Raw genomic sequence first — 24,694 nt, 5'->3', positions numbered from 1 at the left:
TGTATGAACGGGGCTCAGTATTAGGGGGGTCTGTATGGATTGGGTTCAGTTTTGGGGGTCTGTATTGATGGGGCTCAGTACTGTGGGGCTGTATGGATGAGGCTCAGTAGTGGGAGGTCTGTATGGATTGGGCTGTGTATGAATGGGGCTCAGTATTGGGGGGTCTGTATGAACAGAGCTCAGTACTGGGGGTTGTCTACATGAACGGGGCCCAGGATTGGGGGGGGGGGGTCTGTATGAACAGGGCTTGGTATAGGGGGGGGGGTCTGTATGAACAGGGCTTGGTATTAGGGGCCCTGTATGAATGGGGCACAGTATTGGGGGTTCTGTATGGATGGGGCTCAGTATTGGGGGTCTGTATGGATGGGGCTCAGTATTGGGGGTTCTGTATGGATGGGGCTCAGTATTCAGGGTCTGTATGGATGGGGCTCAGTATTGGAAGCCTGTATGGATGGTGTTCAGTATTGGGGGTCTGTATGGATGGGGCTCAGTATTGGGGTCTGTATGAATTGGGCTCAGTATTGTGGGGTCTGTATGGATGGAACTCAGTATTGGGGGCGACTGTATGAACGGGGCTCAGTATTGGGTGGTCTGTATGGATGAGGCTCAGTATTGGGGGGGGGGGTCTGTATGAATGAGGCTCAGTATTGGGGGGACTGTATGAATGGGTATCAGTATTGAGGGGGTCTGTATGAACAGGGCTCAGTATTGAGGGGCCTGTATGAACGGGGCTCAGTATTGGGGGGGTCTGTATGGATCGGGTTCAGTTTTGGGGGTCTGTATTGATGGGGCTCAGTATTGTGGGGCTGTATGGATGGGGTTCAGTAGTGGGAGGTCTGTATGGATTGGACTCTGTATGAATGAGGCTCAGTATTGAGGGGCCTGTATGAACGGGGCTCAGTATTGGGGGGGGGGTCTGTATGGATTGGGTTCAGTTTTGGGGGTCTATATTGATGGGGCTCAGTATTGTGGGGCTGTATGGATGGGGCTCAGTAGTGGGAGGTCTGTATGGATTGGGCTCTGTATGAATGGGGCTCAGTATTGGGGGGTCTGTATGAACAGGGCTCAGTACTGGTGGTTGTCTACATGAACAGGGCTCGGGATTGGGGGGGGGTCTGTATGAACGGGGCTTGGTATTGGGGGGTCTGTGTGAACAGGCTCGGTATTGGGGGAGGCTGTATGGATGGGACTCAGTATTGGGGGGAGGAGTCTCTATGGACGGGGCTCAGCATTGGGGAGGCTGTATGGATTGGGCTCAGTATTGGGATGTCTGTATAATGTCAGATGAGTAGTTGTATGAATGGGGCTCAGTATTGGGGGATCTGTGTGAACGGGGCTCTGTATTGGGGGAGGCTGTATGAATGGGGCTCAGTATTGGGGGGGTCCTATGGATGGGGCTCAGTATTGGGGGAGGCTGTATGGATGAGGCTCAGTATTGGGGGGGTCTCTATGGATGGGGCTCAGCATTGGGGAGGCTGTATGGATGGGGCTCAGTACTGGGATGTCTGTATAATATCAGATGAGTAGTTGTATGAATGGGGCTCAGTATTGAGGGGTCTGATGAGTAGTTTTATCTCTCCTCGGTGACGTATGCAGTGTGATATATACACTCTGACGACAATGAACAGTGTGTATGAATGGGGCTCAGTATTGGGGGGGTCTGTATGAACAGGGCTCAGTACTGGGGGTTGTCTACATGAACAGGGCTCGGGATTGGGGGGGGGGGGTCTGTATGAACGGGGCTTGGTATTGGGGGGTCTGTGTGAACGGGCTCAGTATTGGGGGAGGCTGTATGGATGGGGCTCAGTATTGGGGGGAGGGGTCTCTATGGACGGGGCTCAGCATTGGGGAGGCTGTATGGATTGGGCTCAGTATTGGGATGTCTGTATAATGTCAGATGAGTAGTTGTATGAATGGGGCTCAGTATTGGGGGATCTGTGTGAACGGGGCTCTGTATTGGGGGAGGCTGTATGAATGGGGCTCAGTATTGGGGGGGTCTGTATGAACAGGGCTCAGTACTGGGGGTTGTCTACATGAACAGGGCTCGGGATTGGGGGGGGGGGTCTGTATGAACGGGGCTTGGTATTGGGGGGTCTGTGTGAACGGGCTCAGTATTGGGGGAGGCTCTATGGATGGGGCTCAGTATTGGGGGGAGGGGTCTCTATGGACGGGGCTCAGCATTGGGGAGGCTGTATGGATTGGGCTCAGTATTGGGATGTCTGTATAATGTCAGATGAGTAGTTGTATGAATGGGGCTCAGTATTGGGGGATCTGTGTGAACGGGGCTCTATATTGGGGGAGGCTGTATGAATGGGGCTCAGTATTGGGGGGTCCTATGGACGGGGCTCAGTATTGGGGAGGCTGTATGGATGAGGCTCAGTATTGGGGGGGTCTCTATGGATGGGGCTCAGCATTGGGGAGGCTGTATGGATGGGGCTCAGTACTGGGATGTCTGTATAATGTCAGATGAGTAGTTGTATGAATGGGGCTCAGTATTGAGGGGTCTGATGAGTAGTTTTATCTCTCCTCGGTGACGTATGCAGTGTGATATATACACTCTGACGACAATGAACAGTGTGTATGCATTGCTCAGTAGAGGACATATCCGGCCTTCCCGCTCGGTCTGTGTGATTCATGTCTGCCCGGAGGACCCGGATGTCTCCTCACACCGCCCGGCTGACTCCGGTGTTCCGTACCGCCACAATGGGCTCACATTTAGCCTTATCCCAACACGCATTGTGAGATTATGAGATGACAGGGAGGAGGAGGAAGAAGAAGAAGAAGAGGAGGAGGAGGAGCGGCTGATGTAATATCTATGAGGAGGAGTCCAAAGGAGAAACACAGAGCACGCTGGCCACATTTCACTAGAGCCGACCTTGTGCCGGGAGGAGAGCGGAGACATGTGAGTATCCCGCCTTCACTCATAGGACGGAGCGGCCTACCGGAGAACCGGCACCGCCATGTGTCCGTCTACATTGTACGGGGTCAGTGTACAGACAGGCGGCCCGGAGGAGACCATGGCCGGGTTCTGTCACACTGAGGAGGAGCTATGAACTCGGAGCACATGGCTCCTCCATGTCAGTGTCCGGGATTATTACTGTATGTAGGTGCCGGGTGTGTCCCGCCCGGTGATATTATAATTTATTAGTGATGATCGGTGATGAGGACACAAATTCGGTACATTGATTCTTCCCGCACTATTCTCTTCCAGATGATGCAATATAGTACCGGAGCCCGCCCCCTGGTGACAGTAGAAGTGACACGTGACGCTATGCCTGAGAACAGGAGGGGAGGAGCGATCCTCCTACTACACTGTGCTCTGACCACCTGAGGGGGGTGCATTTCATCCTGTGACACCTGGGGTGGGGGGAGTCTACTTCATCCTCTGACACCTAGGATGGGGGGGGGGGTTGCACTTCATCCTCTGACACCTAGGATGGGGGGGGGGGGAGGTTTGCACATCCTCTTGTGACACCTGGGATGGTGGGGGTTGCACTTCATCCTCTGACAACTGAGATAGTGGGGGTTGCACTTCATCCTCTGACACCTAGGATGAGGGGTTGCACATCCTCCTGTGACACCTCGGATGGGGGGGGGGAGTTGTGCATCCTCCTGTGACACCTCGCATGGGGGGGGGGGGAGTTGCACATCCTCCTGTGACACCTGGGAGGGGGGGGGGGAGTTGCACATCCTCCTGTGACACCTGGGAGGGGGGGGGGAGTTGCACATCCTCCTGTGACACCTGGGAGGGGGGGGGGGGAGTTGCACATCCTCCTGTGACACCTGGGAGGGGGGGGGAGTTGCACATCCTCCTGTGACACCTGGGAGGGGGGGGAGTTGCACATCCTCCTGTGACACCTGGGAGGGGGGGGGGAGTTGCACATCCTCCTGTGACACCTGGGAGGGGGGGGGGGAGTTGCACATCCTCCTGTGACACCTGGGAGGGGGGGGGGGGAGTTGCACATCCTCCTGTGACGCCTGGGAGGGGGGGGGGGGAGTTGCACATCCTCCTGTGACGCCTGGGAGGGGGGGGGAGTTGCACATCCTCCTGTGAAGCCTGGGAGGGGGGGGGAGTTGCACATCCTCCTGTGACGCCTGGGAGGGGGGGGGGAGTTGCACATCCTCCTGTGAAGCCTGGGAGGGGGGGGGAGTTGCACATCCTCCTGTGACACCTGGGAGGGGGGGGGGAGTTGCACATCCTCCTGTGACGCCTGGGAGGGGGGGGGGAGTTGCACATCCTCCTGTGACGCCTGGGAGGGGGGGGAGTTGCACATCCTCCTGTGACGCCTGGGAGGGGGGGGAAGTTGCACATCCTCCTGTGAAGCCTGGGAGGGGGGGGGAGTTGCACATCCTCCTGTGACGCCTGGGAGGGGGGGGGGAGTTGCACATCCTCCTGTGAAGCCTGGGAGGGGGGGGGGAGTTGCACATCCTCCTGTGACACCTGGGAGGGGGGGGGGAGTTGCACATCCTCCTGTGACGCCTGGGAGGGGGGGAAGTTGCACATCCTCCTGTGAAGCCTGGGAGGGGGGGGGGGTTGCACATCCTCCTGTGACGCCTGGGAGGGGGGGGGAGTTGCACATCCTCCTGTGAAGCCTGGGAGGGGGGGGGGAGTTGCACATCCTCCTGTGACGCCTGGGAGGGGGGGAAGTTGCACATCCTCCTGTGACGCCTGGGAGGGGGGGGGAGTTGCACATCCTCCTGTGAAGCCTGGGAGGGGGGGGGGAGTTGCACATCCTCCTGTGAAGCCTGGGAGGGGGGGGGGAGTTGCACATCCTCCTGTGACGCCTGGGAGGGGGGGAAGTTGCACATCCTCCTGTGACGCCTGGGAGGGGGAGTTGCACATCCTCCTGTGAAGCCTGGGAGGGGGGGGAGTTGCACATCCTCCTGTGACGCCTGGGAGGGGGGGAAGTTGCACATCCTCCTGTGACGCCTGGGAGGGGGGGGGGAGTTGCACATCCTCCTGTGACGCCTGGGAGGGGGGGGGGGAGTTGCACATCCTCCTGTGACGCCTGGGAGGGGGGGGGGAGTTGCACATCCTCCTGTGACGCCTGGGGGGGGGGGGGGGAGTTGCACATCCTCCTGTGACGCCTGGGAGGGGGGGGGGGAGTTGCACATCCTCCTGTGACGCCTGGGAGGGGGGGGGGAGTTGCACATCCTCCTGTGACGCCTGGGAGGGGGGGGGGAGTTGCACATCCTCCTGTGACGCCTGGGAGGGGGGGGGGAGTTGCACATCCTCCTGTGACGCCTGGGAGGGGGGGGGGGGAGTTGCACATCCTCCTGTGACACCTGGGAGGGGGGGGGGGGAGTTGCACATCCTCCTGTGACGCCTGGGAGGGGGGGGGGAGTTGCACATCCTCCTGTGACGCCTGGGAGGGGGGGGGGAGTTGCACATCCTCCTGTGACACCTGGGAGGGGGGGGAGTTGCACATCCTCCTGTGACACCTGGGAGGGGGGGGGGTTGCACATCCTCCTGTGACACCTCGGATGGGGGGGGAGTTGCACATCCTCCTGTGACACCTGGGATGGGGGGGTGCCCACAATGTCCTCTGCTGATGGGACACCCTCCAGTCAAATGATTCAGGTGGTTGAGAAGTCGGTTTCCCCTACAGAAGTCCATTACTGAGTTGTGGATGGAGTGGGGCTGTCACTAGAACGCCCATATGCATCCAATCAGCTGCAGGCATTGCTCCGGTGTCTGACAGCTGTGCCTAGCCGTTGTCAGGATACAATAGCCGGGATTCATTCATCATTCACTGGTGGTGTTAGTTGGGAATCTATTATACTTCTTTGGTTCTGCTCATGCCCAGGATGTGGGGAAATCTATTAGTTAATTGGCTGGCTTAAAGTATATGGAAACCCCCGCTTTGTAAAACAACCTGGTCATTTAAAAATGGAAATGAAACACAAAACATTTTGTGTATAGATAAAAAAATAAAGGCATTTGTAAATTTTTTTTTTTTTTTTTTGTATAGGTGATCACATGATCTCTTTTCTCAGCTGCATAAAGGCTTGCTGCGGTTGGGGGAAGAGATTGCAGAGTGAGGGTATGTCAACACAAGTCTGACCATAGGACCATTGTTCTCCCAGCACAGCCAGAAAACTGGCCACGCTGGGAAGCATGTGCACTCATGCCTAGTGTGGTCAGTTACTAGGAAAGCAGGACTGGCAGGAACACCAGGGATTTCACACGAAGGAAGCAATACAAAGATAACAGGATGTGGTACAGCATGCACATATTAGGAATATGAAACGTTGGGGTAGCAAACAGTTTTAACTCCAGGATTTTTTTATTGGGTTTCTCAGGGTGCTTTCACATCGCCTCGCTGCACTTGGGCCACAGCACAGCGTATCCGCAGTTTTTCTGTTGGTTTGCTGCACTATTCCATAGGCTTCTATTATGTCCCATGGTTTTGGTGCACTTTCATTGTTAGTGGGGCAAACCAGCATTCATCTTCAACTACAGTGACGAGAAAATTCCAAGAAGCAGGATAGAAAGTTCTTTTTGAATGTACAAATGCCTTGCAGTATGTAGTTTTCCTTCAGTGAAGTCTATTTGTTCCAAAAGCAAATTCTAAAAGCAAACAAAACCTTGAACTACTTTCAAATGACGTACAAATGTTCTTAGAATTATTGTTCATAATTCTACTGCAGCTTTACCCAACGTTTTGGATCTCTTTGTATATTGGAGACGGTGGTCACTGGGACAACCAGAGAGGGCATCTCCCCAGCAGGGCACACACAATAAATACTGACCGGGGTATAACACGTATTCTGCCCAGTATGAGTTTTGGATTCATACACTATACCCCCCTTGGTGTTTCCAACTTTTATAGAACACAGCAAGCCCCACCAGGGCATGCTGGGGCTTGTAGTTCTTCCAAAGTTAAAATAAACTGGTCCTGTGCATTCTTTCAAGTGCCCATTTGCACTATATAGAGTTGCAGAAATGCACTCGCTGCAACCTGCTTTATCATTTATTGCAACATTCCTGAACCAAAGTAGCCAAGCATGTAAAAGCCGAAGCACACTTTGTTTTGTTTTCTGGGAGCCGTGTGGGTGTCTTGGGCCTTAATCACACAAAAGCACAGACATCATTTTATTGCAGATCTAAACTGATCAGGGAAACGCATCCAAATACGTACAAACGTAACGCTCACATACACAAGGCCCCATGAGGGCAAGTTCACAAAAGTAGGAAAAAGATTTGCAGCACTTGCAGGAAAAGGCATTGGGGGTTATTTACTAAAGGAAAATCCACTTTGCACTGCACGTGCACTTGGAAGTGAAGTCGCTGTAGATCCGAGGGGGACATGCAAGGAAAATAAAAAACAGCATATTAGCTTGCGCATGATTGGATGATAAAATCAGCAGAGCTTCTTCTCATTTCAGATCTACCCCTAAAGCTGGCCATACACCTATAGTTTATCTGCAGATTTTCTATGGTTGGATGGAAAAAGTGCAACAGATTTCTCCATGTTCGCTAAACTGTGTGGATGGAGGAATCTCCCACTTTTTCCATCTAACTATAGAAAATCTATAGGTGTATGGCCAGCTTTAGATTTAGAGCGACTGCACTTTCAAGTGCACTTGCAGTGCAAAGTGGCTTTTCCTTTCGTAAATAAACCCCTATGTGTGCTCTCCATCCAGATTCAGGAAAAGTCCTCCGGTGGGAGGATAGGCCATTATTGAAGATTATTACTTATTTAAAAGCATTGATTGTGATAAATATAGTGCAGGCTGTACTGGAAAACTATGTGTATAGTTGGTTCCCTCTCCCCTGGATCTTTCTGTACTTCTGGTTTATGATTGTGGGTGACTGCATTGTGCACAAAGTGTATCACTGTTTATTACTATATATAGTGTCGCAACAAGTTATACTGCTCATAAATGTTGGCCTGCAGTCCACCGTAACTATTGTGAATGTGTTTGTTTTTATATTGTGTGTGTGTGTGTGTGTATATATATATGTGTATGTGTGTGTATATATATAATTATAAAAAATATAAATAAACAAGGCAGCCCACCAGCCGGTCGGGTCAATGTAAAGCTAGTGACAACAGGAGAGGTGCACAAAATCAGGGCAATTGCTCCATTTAACACGAAAAAATAACCAAACTCAAACTTCACACACAGAGTGGTGCAGGTTTTTCTGAAGGTTTTTCTGAAGAATATCCCTGTATTTAGCACCATTCATCCCTCGACTCTGACCAGTTTCTGCTGAAAAAAATCCCACAGCAATGATGCTGCCACCACCATGTTTCACTGTGGGGATGGTCTTCTTTGGGTAATGTGAAGTGTTGGGTTTGCACCAGACATAGCTTTTTTCTTTGGTGGCCAAAAATTTTAATTTTAGTCTCATCAGACCAAAGCACCTTCCCCACATGCCTTTTTGCAAACTGAAAACTTGCCATTTTGTTTTTTGCTGAAAGTAATGGCTTTCTTCTGGCCACTCTTCCATAAAGCCCAACTCTATGGAGTGTACAGCTTATTGTTGTCCTATGTACAGATACTCCAGTCTCTGCTGTAGAACTCTGCAGCTCCTCCAGGGTTACCTTAGGTCTCTGTGCTGCCTCTTTGATTAATGGCCTCCTTTTTTTTCTTTTATAACCATATCCCTGACTTTTACTTCTTAACAACATTGTCCCTGACTTGTTTGGGGAGTTCCTTGGTCTTCATGGCAGTGTTTGGTTAGTGGTGCCTCTTGCTTTGGTGTGGCAGCCTCTGGGGCCTTTCAAAAAGGTGTGTGTATGTAATGACAGATCATGTGACACTTAGATTGCACACAGGTGGACATCATTTCACTAATTATGTGACTTCTGAAGGTAATTGGTTGCACCAGAGCTTTTTATGGGCTTCATAGCAAAGGGGGTGAATACATACACACATGCAAAATTATAATCTATTTTTATTTTTCTGAAAAATCGTATGTATATATTAGAGCTGCACGATTAATCATTATCATGATCTTGTTTCCCGATTCTTTCTATGCAGAGAATTCTCTCTGCTCTGCTAAAGCCAACAGCCATGAAAAAAGACTGCCAAGAGTCACAACATTCTTTAGCAGTGAAACTTGAGCATAAACATTGTAACGATTTGTCCTTTTTTAGATCAAAGGAATACACTTTTTGTGTGAAAATGAGGAAAGTTTAACCACTTAAACGCTAAACCTTTTTCTGACATTTGTTGGTTTCAAGTTAAAATTTATGCAGCTATAGACGCTAAACTGTAATGGTGGTGATCAACAACTTATAGCGTGGCGGGCAATCTGGCACAGATACTTTCTGGGGCACTGACCTTCCTAGTGACACTAATACATTGGTAATGCTGTATATTGACCAATGTACTAATGACACTGGCTGGGAAGAGGTTAACATCTAGGGGCAATCAAGGGGGTTAACTGCATGCCTATCTGTGTAATATGTGCTGCTTTTACTAAGAAACAGCTAGATTGCTGTTCCTATGTACACAGAGTTCTTTGTTTTTGTAAGCGCGGAGCTCTGATTGTGATTGGACAGAGGCCCGATCTGCTGAAATCTGCTGCCAAACTCCTGTTGTGGCCAATGACCGCACAGGTCGGCAGGGGGCAGGCGCATGGGCATCCAGAAGACAGGCACAGTAAAACTATTGTAGGTGGGTGGCAAGTGGGTAAGGAGGAAAGGGATGTCTCCAGGTAAGCCTGCTTTTAATAGCTATGCATTGCTGTATACATGTATTATATTTGGGACCCTTATTCCTTGAGCAGATTTAAGCAGAGAAATATTAAACCGTTTTTGTTTAATGTGCGTGTTTTTTTTTTTTTGTTTTTTTTTTTGTGTGTGAAGAGTTCTGCTGCTATGCCTCTATTTGTGTGTTTTTGTGATTATATAAATGTTTTTTTTCCAATGTAATTTCTGTACATACTGGTCAAGCACAGCAAAGGTCAGCTTGAATTTGTAGCCGTAGCAATTATTTTAAATCCTCACTGGCATTACGACTTCACATACATGGCTGTCGCTTTCATTTCGTACCAGCTGTGAAGTGTTAGGAGTCAGTGTTCCTCTGTCTGTCATTTTTGCCTATGGGTTATGTTGACCCAAGGTGTGTGCCAAAACCTGCCTAACTGCAGTTATTTCAAGCTTTTAGTCTTCCGGTGTCTTTGGAAGCCAGCAAGGGACAATTTGACACTATTAATGTACCATTGTAGTAAGGTACAAAGCATTTGATATTTCATGAAGGCATATTTCACAAACTCTCTAAAATAAGGAAGGAACTGTCTACATTATCTTGTTCACAAACTATTAGAACACTTGTGTGGACCCGAGTTTAAACTGCTCTGCCTCTGTAAAGCAATCCACATTCAGATTGTTTTTTACAGTAATAAAATAAAAAGACAATCAGCGCTCACATGTACTAGAAAAAAAGATTTTTGCAGCTGAACACCTAAAGGAGCAATACACAAAACACCTCACAATCAAATTAAAATATACAAATGGTGCAGTGCAAATAAAAGTCCACCAATTAAAAAGTATATGGGGAAGACACCATGTAGTGAGATGGCTCTTCTTATTTGTGTGATCACTCCTTCCACCAGCAGAAATAAATTCTTACCAGCTGTTTTGGACCTTTGAATTTCTCAGATGGTCAGACATGCAGATTCTCACTCATAGTGTGCAGAAGCCTTACTGGTTAATTTCCCACGTGTGGATGGAAAAAACTTCAGATCCTGTTCGATGGCAGTCAAATGTAGCCGGCTTCCAATCTATGCCCAACGATTTCACTCCAGGTATATATGGGCAAATGTATGTAGGCAGAAGGTCCGAAAAAACCTCAGCCAAAATTCAATGTACAAAAAGAATAAAAAAAACGATCTAAGTGTAGCTTTAAAAAGGATCGTTTTATTTAATATCCAAAAATAAAGAAATTTGTGGTTAAACCCTTACAAACCACTTTGACCTACAGGTAAGCCTAGATTAAGGCTTACCTGTAGGTCCAAGAAATATCTCCTAAACCTACACGGTTTAGGAGATATTTACTAAGACAGGCACCGCTGTCTATGGCGCATGCGCCATAGACAGCGGTGCGCAGGCGCACTATCGCAGTCAGCAGCATGCCGCTGCTAACGGCAATATGCCGTTAGGGGAGGCTCCCATGTGCATGAGCGGGAGTGACGTCATCGCTGTTCAGGCATGGTGAGTGGCCGGAGCAGCAACACCCGGAAGAGATGGACGCTCCATACTACAGGGGACAGAGGTGACATCGCTGGCTCCTGAGTCAAGTAAGTGAAACATAATGGGCTACTATGTGATGCGTAGTAGCCCATTATGCTTTACCTTTGCAGGGAGACAAAGAAGTAAACCCATCAGGATTTACTTCCTCTTTAAATAGTTATTGTACAGGTTTCATGCTGCAACTCCTGTGGTTTTGTAATCAAGCCTGCTTGAGAAAACAAAGGTAAACTCCTTTTTAATAGCTGGGAATTTTATAATACAGTAGTGACCGATTTGTGGAGAGGGACACTCTTGTGCCAAGCGCTGGATTAAGATCAGGCTTGGATAAGTATTTGGGGTTGGGGGAGCTGTGGGGGGCAGAAAATATGTATCTTTTTTTCTTTATCCTAATTCAGAGGTAGCAAACCGTCTTCCTTTAGAACTACTATAAAATCGTGCTTCATCCTACCCAACAAGTATGCCCCATTTTTAATAGCTAATACAGTGCCTTGAAAAAGTATTCATATCCTTTTGAAATTTTCCACATTTTGTCATGTTACAACCAAAAATGTCAATGTGTTTTTTTGGGGATGTTATGTGATGGACCAATTCAAATTGGCACATAATTGTAAAGTGGAAGGAAAACGATAAACTGTTGTCAAAATGTTTTACAAATATGTGAAAAGTGTGGCGTGCATTTGTATTCAGCCCTCCTGAGTCAATACTTTGTAGAATCACCTTTCGCTTCAATTACAGCTGCAAGTCACTGTCCCCACCGTGAATCAAAGACCGCCGATTGCTCTGTACACAGAGCTGCGTGAGCAGAGCGCTGGTGATGACTGTCAGTCACCAACTCTCTGCTCAACAGCGATGGGCTGAGGATGGGGCAGGAACGGCTGGTTCAGGCTCGCTGGGAGGCTGAGCCAGGTGTGGGCATATCCCAATTTTATTGTTGCAATCTTGCCCCAGCCTGGATGGCTCTGTGACTTCAGCTGACAGCGGGCTTCAGCCTGCTGTCTGCTGAGAACAGGTCATAGGAGTGCAGAACAATCTACTCCTGTGATCCACAAACGTACAGCCAAACGAGCTTTGGCTGTACTTCTCCTTTTTAATGTGAATGACCTTTCGTAATTGTGAACGATTTTAGGTCCCTCTCATTTGATACCAGATATGACTAAAGGTCAACTGTGTCGTTTACAATCTAAAGTCTACTAAAGGATATCAGTCTTGATAATACTGTTCTTTATAATCACCTGTATTTTAAGTAACACCGTACATCAATACAAAAATGCCAATGACAAACTTCCGACAAAGGAAGTACAGAAGCATAGGGTGGCAGGGCCCTGCCCTAACAAGCTTATAATTTATTCATTTACACGTAAATTGCTAATCTTAGCAAATTAGTCTATTTATCCGTCACTACTTCATTTCCCAGGTTGCAAAAGGTGCTGGAAGAGCTTTGCCTAGAGTCTTTGTTTACATTATCTTTGTTATGAAAAGTAAAATTTGCATATTGTGGTTTTTTGATGTCCTTGCTTTCCCAGATGGTGTAAGCAGACTCTAACCAGTCATTGCCATGACAGACAGCGTAGACGGCTTCGAATTCACTTGGCATTCTCCTTCCAACTAAGCACACGCCTTCCTTCTTCCTAACCTGTTTGCTGTATGATGGAGGAAGCTGAATTCCCACCCAGGGACAAGTCAAGTTTACTATGAATCCTAAGGACGCTAGTTCTAAAGTTGTGTTTGTTTAAAGGTGTCGCTTGTTTTCATTCACCTTGGAGATATTCTTCCTCTACCTAGGGGCTCAGCTGTCACTAGGGGCTCAGCTAATCACTTTACTGTGATTAGTACTATTTGTCATGAGGTATAATATGGTCTCTATGGTTGTGCACAACACTGTTTGGGGACTTGTGCACCAGCTACTCATCCCACAATATTAGTACAAATTCTGACCATGTGATGTTTGGGCTGCAATGAATTTCTATGCCAACGGCTGCCCAGAGAAATTTGTAACACAATAGAAAAATGACAATGTCTATTAGGCCTCATGCACACTGGACGTTATATATATTTAAAAAAAGAAAAATGAAAAAAACTCCAGTAGCACTAGCTGTAGAATTAGTTTGGGAGTAGTTTTTTTTTTTTTTGTTTTTTTTGTTTTTTTTTTGCATTTTTCAGCTTTCTTTTAGCAAAACTATGCTCCCACAAAAGCATATGGCTCCAACGCTGGGAAATGCAAAATAGTGGTGTTTTTTCAGCATTTTAAAGCTTTTATCCGAGTTGGAGCATTTTTACAGCTGAAAAAACTCCTCTTAAAACCCACGCCCCTGCCAAAAAATGCTGATAACAGCCTACATGTGCATGGACACATAGGAATAGGATAACATGCTGGGAAGTTTACTGGCTGCAGAAAAAAAAAATTCCTGAAGCCAAAAGCAGCAGCTGTAAAACCGTCCAGTGTGCATGAGGCCTTAAAGTGTTACTAAACCCACAAAAGTAAAATCAGTCTGTATATGCAGTAAAGCCTGCTTGTTATACTCACTGTGGAACCTAAGGGGTTAATCCTCTGCATTGTGTAAAAAGCAAAAAAAAAAACTGTTTGATCCTGTTTTCTCTGATCCTCTCCTCCTTCCTTTGTTCCCCTGGACAAGTCTGGATAAGACATAGCCTTTGGAGTCAGGCTGCATATGCTCAGGTTGGTGTGTATTGCTAGAGAGTTTTTTTTTTTTTCTCGTGTGCATGTGATCAGCACAGGGCCAATCGGCACTGTCCAAACAGAGGGTCATGAGCCCTGCAGCCTCATAGGACAGCTCAGTGCAGTATGAAAACAACTCCTACAAGCTTTAGCAGGAACTGATAGAGATCACAAGACTGTTAGAACCTCTATTAAATTTTTATTACAGTTTGTTCTTCTGTTGAGATTTTCCCTCTAACTTTTTTGGCAGGTATTGTAAAAGTTGTGTAATATCTGCGCGTTCTGTGAATGCTTGAAAAATGCACCATCCATTGTTAATAGCACCCCAAATGCGTGTTTTCACACTAAGCTTAATTCCCCAAAAGGTACAGGAGCTTCTTTGGCGTGTTTGTGCGTGATGCTGGCCATACACTATACGAAAAATCGTCTGAAATTCGGTCATTTAGTTAATTTTTCCGCCAGTTAATGGACACAAAATCAATAATTGGGACGTTTTTGAGCTGAAAAAACGAAACACAAGTTTGGAAATTTTCTGACGAATGAACAATAAATTGAAAGGCTAATGTGTTACCTGTCCGAACTGTCTGCACAAGGTACATGTAAAAAAACAAGCAGAAAATGCATTAATTTAAGAGTAAACATATTAACTTATGAGTAAACATGGCCCTCTGTGGGAATACAGTTATGAATGCCCCATGTGAACAAGGCCTAAGTGGCTGGATCTGCTACGATTTGCAAGCATATTAAAGAGGTTTTAAACTTACAATTAAAAAGACAAAAAGGCATAACGAGCTATTAGTGCTGTCTATTAGTGCCCATCAATTCTACATATCCGTGCTGCCTCATCAGTGAAGGAGAAAACAAAATGTATTAACAAATGAAGAGAAACATTTTTTATATATTATTTTTTTCAAAAATTTTCTGTTTTTGCAAAAAAATCAAAAAAAAAAAAAAAACCCCAGTGGTTCTCAAATACCACCAAAAGAAAGCTCTATTTGTGGAAAGAAAAGGAGAAATATTTAGTTTGGGTACAGTGTTGCATGACTGCGCAATTGCCATATAAAGTGCGAAAGCGCTGAAAGCTGAAGATTTGTCCTGGGCAGGAAGGAGGGAAAGTGGCTGGTATTGAAGTGGTTAAATAGCATCATCTCTTGGTGAGGTAGTAAGTTGGCCATCTTCTGTTGGCTATAACCGAGAAATCTTGGCTGCATTTAGAGGTTTCCTTTGCTGAAAGTGGTAAACGTATTTTAACCTTTTTGAGTACCAGCCTGTATATACCCCACTATTGCTGGTGCTGTGATAGTTTGACATTTTAACTTGGTCAACACTGTAAATGTATATTTTATGCATCCCCCTTTTTTTTTTTTTTTTTTTCTGAATTATACTTGCCTAGGTGGATGTAGCATCAATCCCCCACTGGCTCTAGCACTAAGAACTGAGCTATCAAACCTTGCTGATCGCTCGGTTGTCAGTGCTCCCTGAGCAGAAAGCTGGTGACTGTTTGTCACCGGCTCTCTGGTCTGCCCCCCCCTCGCTCACTGGAGTGCTGGGCTGTGGCTGTGGCGGGGCGGGAGAGGCGGAGCTGGGTGATGATCCAGGCAAATGGAGGCGGATCTGGACTTCATTGTCGTGATCTTCCCAAGCCTGGACCGACTCTGTGATGTCAGCAGGCTTCAGCCCGCCGTCAGCTGAAAACGGGTCACAGGAGTGCAGAACAAACTCTCATCCAAATGAGCTTTGGCTGTACTTCTCCTTTTTAATAACCACTGGATTTCTAATTTTTTACTACATACAGTAAACTGCTGAACATTTTTAGGGGGTGGGGGGGGGACTTATATGGTTATAACATATCAAATAAAATTGAAATCAAAGCATGGAGCGGGCACTTCTGGAGAAAGTCTTGATAATGTTTATTCCAATATGTACAAAACGATGAGGCCTAATGCTTTTCGATGGGAGCCTTGTTCATGAAATGCGTTAGCACTCACCATTTTGTACATGATCATATTGGTCATAGTGCGTTTCAGTGGACAGGCCTCCTGCCGAAACGCATTAGCCTCACCGTTTTCTACGTGGTCATATTGGAATAAACATTCTTTTTCTCCAGAAGTGCCGGCACCATTATGCTTTGATTTAGTTTGTACCTGTCTGGGCTGTTGAAAAGGAAGTCCTAAGCCAGAGCACCTGGACTGGGTGTGACGTTTACTATCCTAGCAGCTACACTGATCAGAGCTACATAGATCAAATGCCAGGGCAGTACAGACACCCCCAAAATGATCCCCTTTTGGAAAGTAGGCACCCCACAATTTCATGGAAATGTAGAAACGTGCTGCTACCAAAGTAGTAAAATATGGAGCTTGGTAATGATGCACTAGATACAGCGAATCATTTATTGTACAGGTCATACACAGAGGGAGAAGGAGGTAAAGGAGGGGGAAATGTTGCAGGATGAAGGGGTGAAAGGGTTAATGAGTGGGAGCGTGAATATATGAATGGGTTTCAGAATAAGGGAGGGGAAGGAGTTAATATACAGGTCAGCACAGAGACGGGATGGAGATATGTAGGGAGGAGCAAGGTTAAATAAGGATCCCACAAATGGGGCTTTGAAATTATTTCAAACTCGACGATCGGTGCGGCTTGCCAACATCTGTGCGATTTCATGTGTGGATGTCAATGCAAGTCGCACATGAAATTGCCAAAAATAGTGCAGGAACCTTTTTCAGATCAGTGCAAGTTGGAGTCGCACCGATTTGAACGATTCCACGTGCACAAATAGGTTGTGACTTGTCATGCGATTGTGAACTGTCAAATTCCACGACAAGACGCATCGGTGTGAACGGGGCTCAATCCTTCACTGATGAAGTGCCCATCCTCTGTTATGAGAGGAAGGGGTTGGGCTCAACTGTTGGGAGTGTTGACATTTATGACTGCTGTGGCCATCACAGCGATCACAAGGCACGGAGCCACTCTAATTGGCTTTGCATTTTGCCTATGATTTGTGTTGTCTGACAGCATGGCCACAGGCATTGTGTGCACACATATGTAGAAAACAGCGCAGTTTATAAAATGGCACTCCAGAAATGTACCTCCACCTAATGGCTGTTCCATAAGTGCAGGGTGATATGGTGGTTAAAGCGGAACTATACACTATGCCTCTGCTGCAGAGGTGTGATATCTGAGTTCCTTGCCCTGTATTCTGCTGTGTTTTGAGATCTGTGGTCTGACAAACATGTAACGCACACGTATGCACAGGGATTCAGCCTGAAACCGGAAGAAGCAGCATGCAAGGCTCAGTCTACATTGTTGAGTTCAGCTTCAAGTAATAAAGCACTTTGGTGATGACATTAGTTTGAGATTGAGTGTTGTCCTAGTGAGGTGAATTGGTGTTGGGGAAGTATTCAAGTTGCTAGTTTCTTTTGACCTTGTAACATACTGACATGGAAACAAATTGTTTTGTTAGCACTAGGTGTCAGAATAGGGCTTCCCCCTGGCCATTTACATCTACCCTTCAATTCTTCATGGAATGCAAGAGGTAGACAGAAGGTCACATCCAACTCCCCTTTAACAATAATTACTAATGACGGCTGTGTCTGAGAACGGTGCTGGCCAGGAGTTACTAGCTTGTTCTATAGTTTCTGATGTTGTGTTTTTTTTTTGTTTGTTTTTAATGGTTCTTTTTATTTAAAGTTTTACTAAACCCAGTAATATGAAAATTGTTTATCTGCCTACCCACAGTGCCCACAGCTCATAAATGGGGTTGCCACCTGTCCAGGATTCACCTGGACAGTTTGGGTTTGGAATCATGTGTCCGGGTTTCAGACTGCCTGAAACCCGGACACATTTAGACTGGGCTATGGCTTCCCAGCAGGGTTGCTGCATGCAGTTGTCTAAGCTGAGGGTGTCGGGGTTCTCAGGTCACCCCTTACATCAGAGTTCCCCTTTACACCAGAGGTCACAGTGTTTCCCCTTACATCAGAGTCCTCTCCATACATCAGAGTTCTGTGTTACCCTTAAATCATGGTTCCCAGAGCATCCCTTACTCCCCAGAGTTCTTTCTTACATCAGAGTCTGCAGAGTCCCCCTTTATAGTGAAAGGGAACTCTGCGAGTTCAGATGTAAAAGGGAGCCCTTGTTATTAACTTCATATGATTAGAAATGTTATTTAATAGCAAAATATATGTATAAAAACAAATTGCTGTGTGCCGCTAATGTGTTCGGGTTTGACTTGAAGAAAAAGTGGCAACCCTACTCATAAATCTTCTTTTTGCATTAAAAAACTGCCACTATACAGTGGTACCTCAGTTCACGAACTTTAATTTGTGAAGCAAGGCAAATTTTGCCATAGGGTTCAATGTAAATCGGGTTAATACTTTCTGAACTTTTTTTGTTTAGCCAAAAAAGGCTTTTAAACCTATATTACATACAGTCTTTTACATTAAGCCAACCTCTTTCACGTGTACATCTAAAGGAGAGAAAAAAAACACTATAGCAGCTCCTTAAATACTTGTTTGAAACAATCCCAAACTCCAATTTAAATGACTAATCTAGGGGCCAGAAAACGGCACTGTGCATCCAGGAGAAGATCATCTGAGGGCACGATAAAGTTGTAGAATTCATATGAACTGCCATTCCATGATTCCCACTCGAGTGAGCCCACCCTCATGGTAAATACGGGTTTCTGCCCACTATCTGAGTGGACAGGTTCTCCTAAGGCTCGGTTCACACGGGGCGATGCGAGGCGACACGACTTGCCGCGCCGCGACCTGCCGCGACCTCAGCGGCGACTTGCAAATGACTTCTGTATAGAAGTCAATGCAAGTCGCCCGAGGTCGCCCAAAAGTAGTACAGGAACCTTTTTTCTAAGTCGGAGCGACTCGAGACGCTCCTTTTAGAACGGTTCCGTAGTACAGAACGGGGGCGACTTGTCAGGTCGCGGCACGGCAAGTCGTGTCGCCTCGCGTCGCCCCTTGTGTGAACCGAGCCTAAGGCTCTCATCTTGCACTGCTCTTCTCAATATGAATGTGTCAGTACAGGGATAATGACCGCAGAGCAGAGTTTGTGAACTCTTCTGTCGCAAACCAAGTTGTTTGTGAACAGAAGCGGTTGTGAACTGAGGTATCGTAGTATACCTTTTTGGCTAATTTGTATACCACAGTCACATGATAACCTGCTGTGTGTACAGGTAGGAGGAGATTTCTACTACAGCCTGTATACACAGGCCCACATGTGTGATTCTAATATGTGACCTGGCTAGCTCTGAGAACAAGGAAATGTTCTCTCCAGCAAGAGAGAATAAACTGAGCATTTGCAGGTTAGCTACCCTGCCTGTGTGTTAGTTGGTCTTCCCCAGATAGACAGCGCAGGAGGGGAAGGATCTATGCATACAAGATACAACAGCCTTTTTACACAATGCAGTGTATTAACCCCTTAAGTACCACAGTGCGTATAACAAGCATGCTAGTCTGCATATATAGACAGATTTTACTGTTGTGGGTTTAGTAACACTTTAACACACCTTTCACACTGGAGGCGCTTTTGCGCTAAATATAGCGCCTGAAAAAAAGCCTCAGCTGCAATCCCAGTGTAAAAGCCAGAGTGTTTTCACACTGAGGCGCTGCACTGGCAGGGCATCACAAAAAGTCCTGCAAGCAGCTTCTTTGCAGCGCTGTAGGAGCGGTGAATACCACGCTCCTAAAGCGCATGAGCTTTCTGAAAACGTGTGTTGGAAATAGTGTGTGAGGATGTGTGTAAGAAAATCGAGTGGCAAGACAAACTGAAAAACAAAACAAACTAAAAAGTGATGGGACTACATGAACGGATAATGTGGGAACGAAGTGAATTGATGGTGATAAGTGATTATTAAGTTAGTGCCATAATACCATTAATATATGGCCGAAGTGGTATCATCTCTAATATATGAAGTAGTAAAAAGTAATGAAGCAAGCACTAAAGTGCTCATTATATCAGTTATATAATAAGCGCTAATATTGTATTCGCTGATGGAGAGATTAATCTACTATGCTAGATGTAGTACTTACGTTTGACATTGATCCTTCCAATGTATGTGTGTGGAGAGCTAACCTGGGATCACATTAAGATCCCAAGGGGACGCCCCTTTTTGTTAGAAAAAAAGATCCCTCAGGGGATGTGGTGCTTAAGTGGTATCTAAACCAATTGCTGACAGGTGTCGTTCCAATCACTCCACCCCTTCCTCGTCCTCACTGCCATTGGCGGCTATCGTGTGGCTCCCTCTGCGTTCCTGTGGGCCGAAGCGCCAATCATTACTGTCTGTCACAATCGCGTGACGCCGCGGGTATGTGGGGCCACGGTCGCCAGTGTGCGCAGCGTCATTGGGCGTCCAGTGGTGATCAAGGAACGCCACTGGCATGGTGATGCTCCCTCTGGTGGACAAAGGTGTCAGTGGCCCCATCATGTAAGGGAGCATATGGAATGGGAGAACCGTGAAAGAGTTTCACGTCTCCCCACCGTGCCAGGTAGCCTGAATTGAAGCCGACGCTCCCCCGGAGAAAGGGGAGAGGGGCAAAGAGGAGACCAATTGGATCAGTGCACTGATACAGTCCTTGAGAGCAATATTATTCTATACAATTGTAAATTTATCTAAAGATTATTAGTTCAAAATTTCTTAAGTAACCAGAGACTATATCTTTAAAAAAAAAATAAAAAAATATTGATTAATAGTCTGTACTTTACTGTTCGTATTAAGGATTGATATATTTTTATGCCGCTAAAAAAACGCTTGGGGGCACTTCTCAATCTATTTTTGAATTCTCTTGGGATGCATGGCTGACTCTAATTCATATGTTTCCCCTTTTTGTGCCCTAAGGGATAATTTGGTAGACAATCTGACTAATCTGTAGGCCAGCAATCGGTTTTGATATTTTTAAGCAGAACTGCCATTACAATTGTGGGTTCTTGGGGGGAGAACCAACACAAAAAGAGAGAGAACGTTGTGAAAGTACACACATTATTTATCCAGTGTGTACTATTTGTGGAACAGCTGTGCAGTTATGAAAAAAGTAGGCAGTAGGAACTTGGTTTCAAAGGTTTTAGCAAAGCGTATCTCTAAACCCAAGAACACAAATTTTGAAAAAATACAACTGACCGGTCCTTTAGATATGGCGGCTGCATTTAGTTTTCTTTTTTAAGGTTTAATGTATTTTCTAAAAGTACAGAAAAACACCTGTGATCCTAAAATAAATCCAGAATCTTTAACCTTCTCTGCACTAAACTGAAATTTCAAAAATGGTAATAAGCCTTCCCATCTATCGTCTCCTTTTATTTTTTTTTATTTTTTTTTCATTTGGAAGATTTCCATCTCCTCAATTCTGGAGAGGCAACATCTTTTCAGAGCTGTTGATGTTCTTTAATGAAAAGCATACCTTTAGTGGTATCTGGCTTACCTAGGCCATTCATATTTGTACTCATAGCAAATACCACTAGCACATACCATACAATCTTTTTGAAACAAGATAACATTGTTTACAATCCCGATGTGCAGAAGTCTACTAATTTGTAACAATGTAATAACTATTGAAAAATTTTGTGCTTGGTTTTTTATGCTGAGTGGAAAAAATGTTATTAACCCCCAGTATTCCAGTTCCAATTCATGTAAAGGGATGACTGGGATAAGTACACTGTTGCCCATACCGGCCAGTAGGTTTCCATGTTTAACTTTTCTAGCGCCGGTTTAAAATTCGCTTTGCTTCAATGGATTGGTCTTTGTGTTTCCCACTGAGATGCCTTATTCCTAGAGAAAGGAAAAGCTAACTAGATTTGTTAGTATAGATAATTCCGCTAAATGTGTTTTTGTGTGTGGGTTTTTTTTTTTTTTTGTATCATGCCCTCAGTCTCTTACATATACTTTAACCAGTTCCCGACCAGCGCACGACGATGTACATCGACAGAATGGCATGGGCAGGCATATTGGCGTACATGTACGTCCAATCTTCAATGCCGCCCTGCTATCGCCTTTTTGCGATTTTATTTATTTATTTTTTTACCAAAAATATGTAGAAGAATACGTATCGGTCTAAACTGAGGGAAAAAAATGTTTTTTTATATATTTTTGGGGGATATTTATTATAACAAAAAGTAAAAAAAGAATGCGTTTTTTTTTCAAAATTGTCGCTCTATTTTTGTTTATAGCACAAAAAATAAAAACCGCAGGGGTGATCAAATACCACCAAAAGAAAGCTCTTTTTGTGGGAAAAAAAGGACGTCGATTTTGTTTGGGAGCCACGTCGCACGACCGCGCAATTGTCAGTTAAAGCGACGCAGTGCCGAATTGCAAAAAGTGGTCTGGTCTTTGACCAGCAAAATGGTCCGGTCTGTAAGTGGTTAAACACATTGGCAATAGTATTAGCAATTTCCATTCGATGCACCTCCTAGCAGACAATATACAGGAGATGGTCAGAGACTGCGGCCTACCTGTGCCCAGCAGCCTCACCAGTGCTCGTCGGATGCAGCCTGCCAGTGCCCAGCAGCCTCATCAGTGCCCGTCATGCAGCCTGCAAGTGCCCAGCAGCCTCACCGGTGTCCATCATATGCAGCCTGGTGGTGCTAACGGCTCACCAGTGGCAATTATATGCAGCCTACCTGTGTTCAGATCAGCGGCGATCTCCGTGTGTCACTGAGCTGGATTTGAATTACGTGGGCTGCAGTAACAATCTCCCGCCTCCTGTGATCACATCACACTGATTCAGTGTCCCGGCATTGGATCAGTGTGCCATCTGTCACAGGAGGCAGGACATTGTTACTACGGCCTGGGCAATTCAGCTCCATGACACACGGAGATCAAGGACAAGAGCGTGTGGCGCAATGGGTGGCACCCAATGTAGACCACGCCCCCTTTTCGGTATCTGCTGTTTTTTTCTTTCACCCAAATAAAAAAAACTGGTTTCGGCAGCTGAAATTTTGGTGCACCTCTAGTGTGGTCGGTTGTTTTTTTCCCCTGGTAAATGACACATTGGAACCCATAATATTGCACGTGACTTTTGAGACAGCCTATGGGGCTGGCACCTAACCTGTTGCCTAAGGAACATTTGTGATATTTTTGGGTTATGCCATGCGTCCCTTGGACCCCACCAGTCTGTAGTGGGAGCATTTGTTTTATAAAGGGGGTTGTATCCGCCATAACCTTCTAGAAGTCTTATTTAATATGCCCCTGGTATCTGTCTCTAGCCACATCTCTATAGAAAGTCCACAGTCTGGCTGTTTCCTCTAACTGTGCATTCGTATTACATATATTGAACCTTGTGTTTGGCCCAGTCATCAGGGGTTGCAGTTGAGGCCTGCTATATCTCAGAAACTAGCAACCAATGGTCTGCTGACATCTCTGGATTACTATGGGTTGCCAGCTAGGCTGTTATCACCTTGTTGCATAGCCTCCAAAATGGGGCATCACGCTTTTATTTTTATTTATTTTTTTCCAATACAGAACTTCCTCTTTCAATGAACTGTGTGAATCAGTTGTAAAACTGCGACTTCCTTATTTGAAAACGTGTGTCTGGAGCTGACATGTGAACATGGAGTTTTTTCTGGGCCTCCTATCGCCCATTTTGCTCTGTCATTGTGGCCCTCGTGTGGTTTAAAGAGTTTATGATAAACGTGGCCCCTGCTGTTTTCCAGGAAATAAGGGCTACATTTCCTTTTCAAGTTTTTGAAACCAAATACGTCAAAAGTTACATTTTTGTATTTTGCAGTTGTCACTATAGTGTGTGTGTGTGATGTAAAATAAATATATATATATATATATATATATATATATATAACAACATTTCTGGGTTTAGGCAGTTTCTTTATAGACCCAGCTCGCCCACATTTTTTTTTTTTTTTTTTTTTACCACTTACTCCACAGTTTAAATTCAGTATCACTTGACTGATCTGGAGACGGTTCAGGTGAATGAGGTGAAAAGGGAACCATTAGGGCAGGGGTGCTTAATCCGTGGCCTGTGGGCCTCTGATATGGCCTATGATCTCAAACAGGGAAGTGCATGTCCATACTACAGTGCACCTCACTGCTGTATAGTGACCTGTGATCCTGTCCAGTGCCCTGCAATAATAGGCAACATGTCTGCATTCTATCCCAAATCAGTGCAGTGCAGCTCTTGGTTGCAGTGTAAATAGGACACACAGAAAACAATTGTTTTGTGTGTCCTAGCAGCGATTGGTGTTCTTCCCGTTGGACTAGTGTGAATTGCCCCTAACATAAATATACTCTTGTACAACAGACTAAGTGAAATTTACAGGAGAAACAAGCAAAATACAGGCGGATTGATCAGGTAGAAAACCTAGTCTAGTATGTACTGACATTGTGCACTGAACCAGAAAGGTAGTGTATACAAAATCACGTTCTGAGCCCCCAACTTCACAACCATGTGTCCAGTAACTGTTACCGCTATTGCTTTGCCACTCCCGGATGTTGCAGATACATGATCTGCTGAACTTGTAAACCACTAAAGGGATAGTTCTGTGTAATTGAGTGGTGATGTCAGGAGGTTTGGAGAATCTTGCCTTATAATCCTTTGTGACTCCGTATAAATGTTGGATACTACTCTGCTTAGCAAGCAAGGTGGGGAGCCAGGGTGAAGTGTGTGTGTGTGTGTGTGTGTGTGTGTGTGTGTGTGTGTGTGTGTGTGTGTGTGTGTGTGTGTGTGTGTGTGTGTGTGTGTGTGTGTGTGTGTGTGTGTGCGCGTGCGCGTGCGCTCTGAAAATTGACTAGTTGGAAATCCGCAGGTCTTCATTACTAGCTTGGTACACATGAAATGAATAGCAAATATTTGTCCAGCAG

General features: G+C 45.8%; 1 protein-coding gene across 1 annotated transcript in view; it reads left to right on the top strand.

Moving 5' to 3' along the window:
• The first annotated feature begins 2,709 nt into the window (after positions 1 to 2,709).
• The window catches only part of SLC7A1 (solute carrier family 7 member 1), a 91,183-nt gene continuing 69,198 nt past the window's right edge, over positions 2,710 to 24,694 (top strand). The window contains exon 1 of the mRNA XM_077484082.1: positions 2,710 to 2,902. Within this exon, the coding sequence (XP_077340208.1) occupies positions 2,816 to 2,902 (87 nt within the window). The 5' untranslated portion in view covers positions 2,710 to 2,815. The remainder of the gene's footprint in view (positions 2,903 to 24,694) is intronic.

Source organism: Lithobates pipiens, unplaced genomic scaffold (genome assembly GCF_037356315.1).
Source record: "Lithobates pipiens isolate NorthernLeopardFrog02 unplaced genomic scaffold, aLitPip1_a1.2 Scaffold_16, whole genome shotgun sequence".
NCBI classification, from domain to species: Eukaryota; Metazoa; Chordata; class Amphibia; order Anura; family Ranidae; genus Lithobates; species Lithobates pipiens.
Note: the sequence above shows the minus strand (reverse complement) of the source record. Positions and strands in the feature narration are given on the sequence as shown.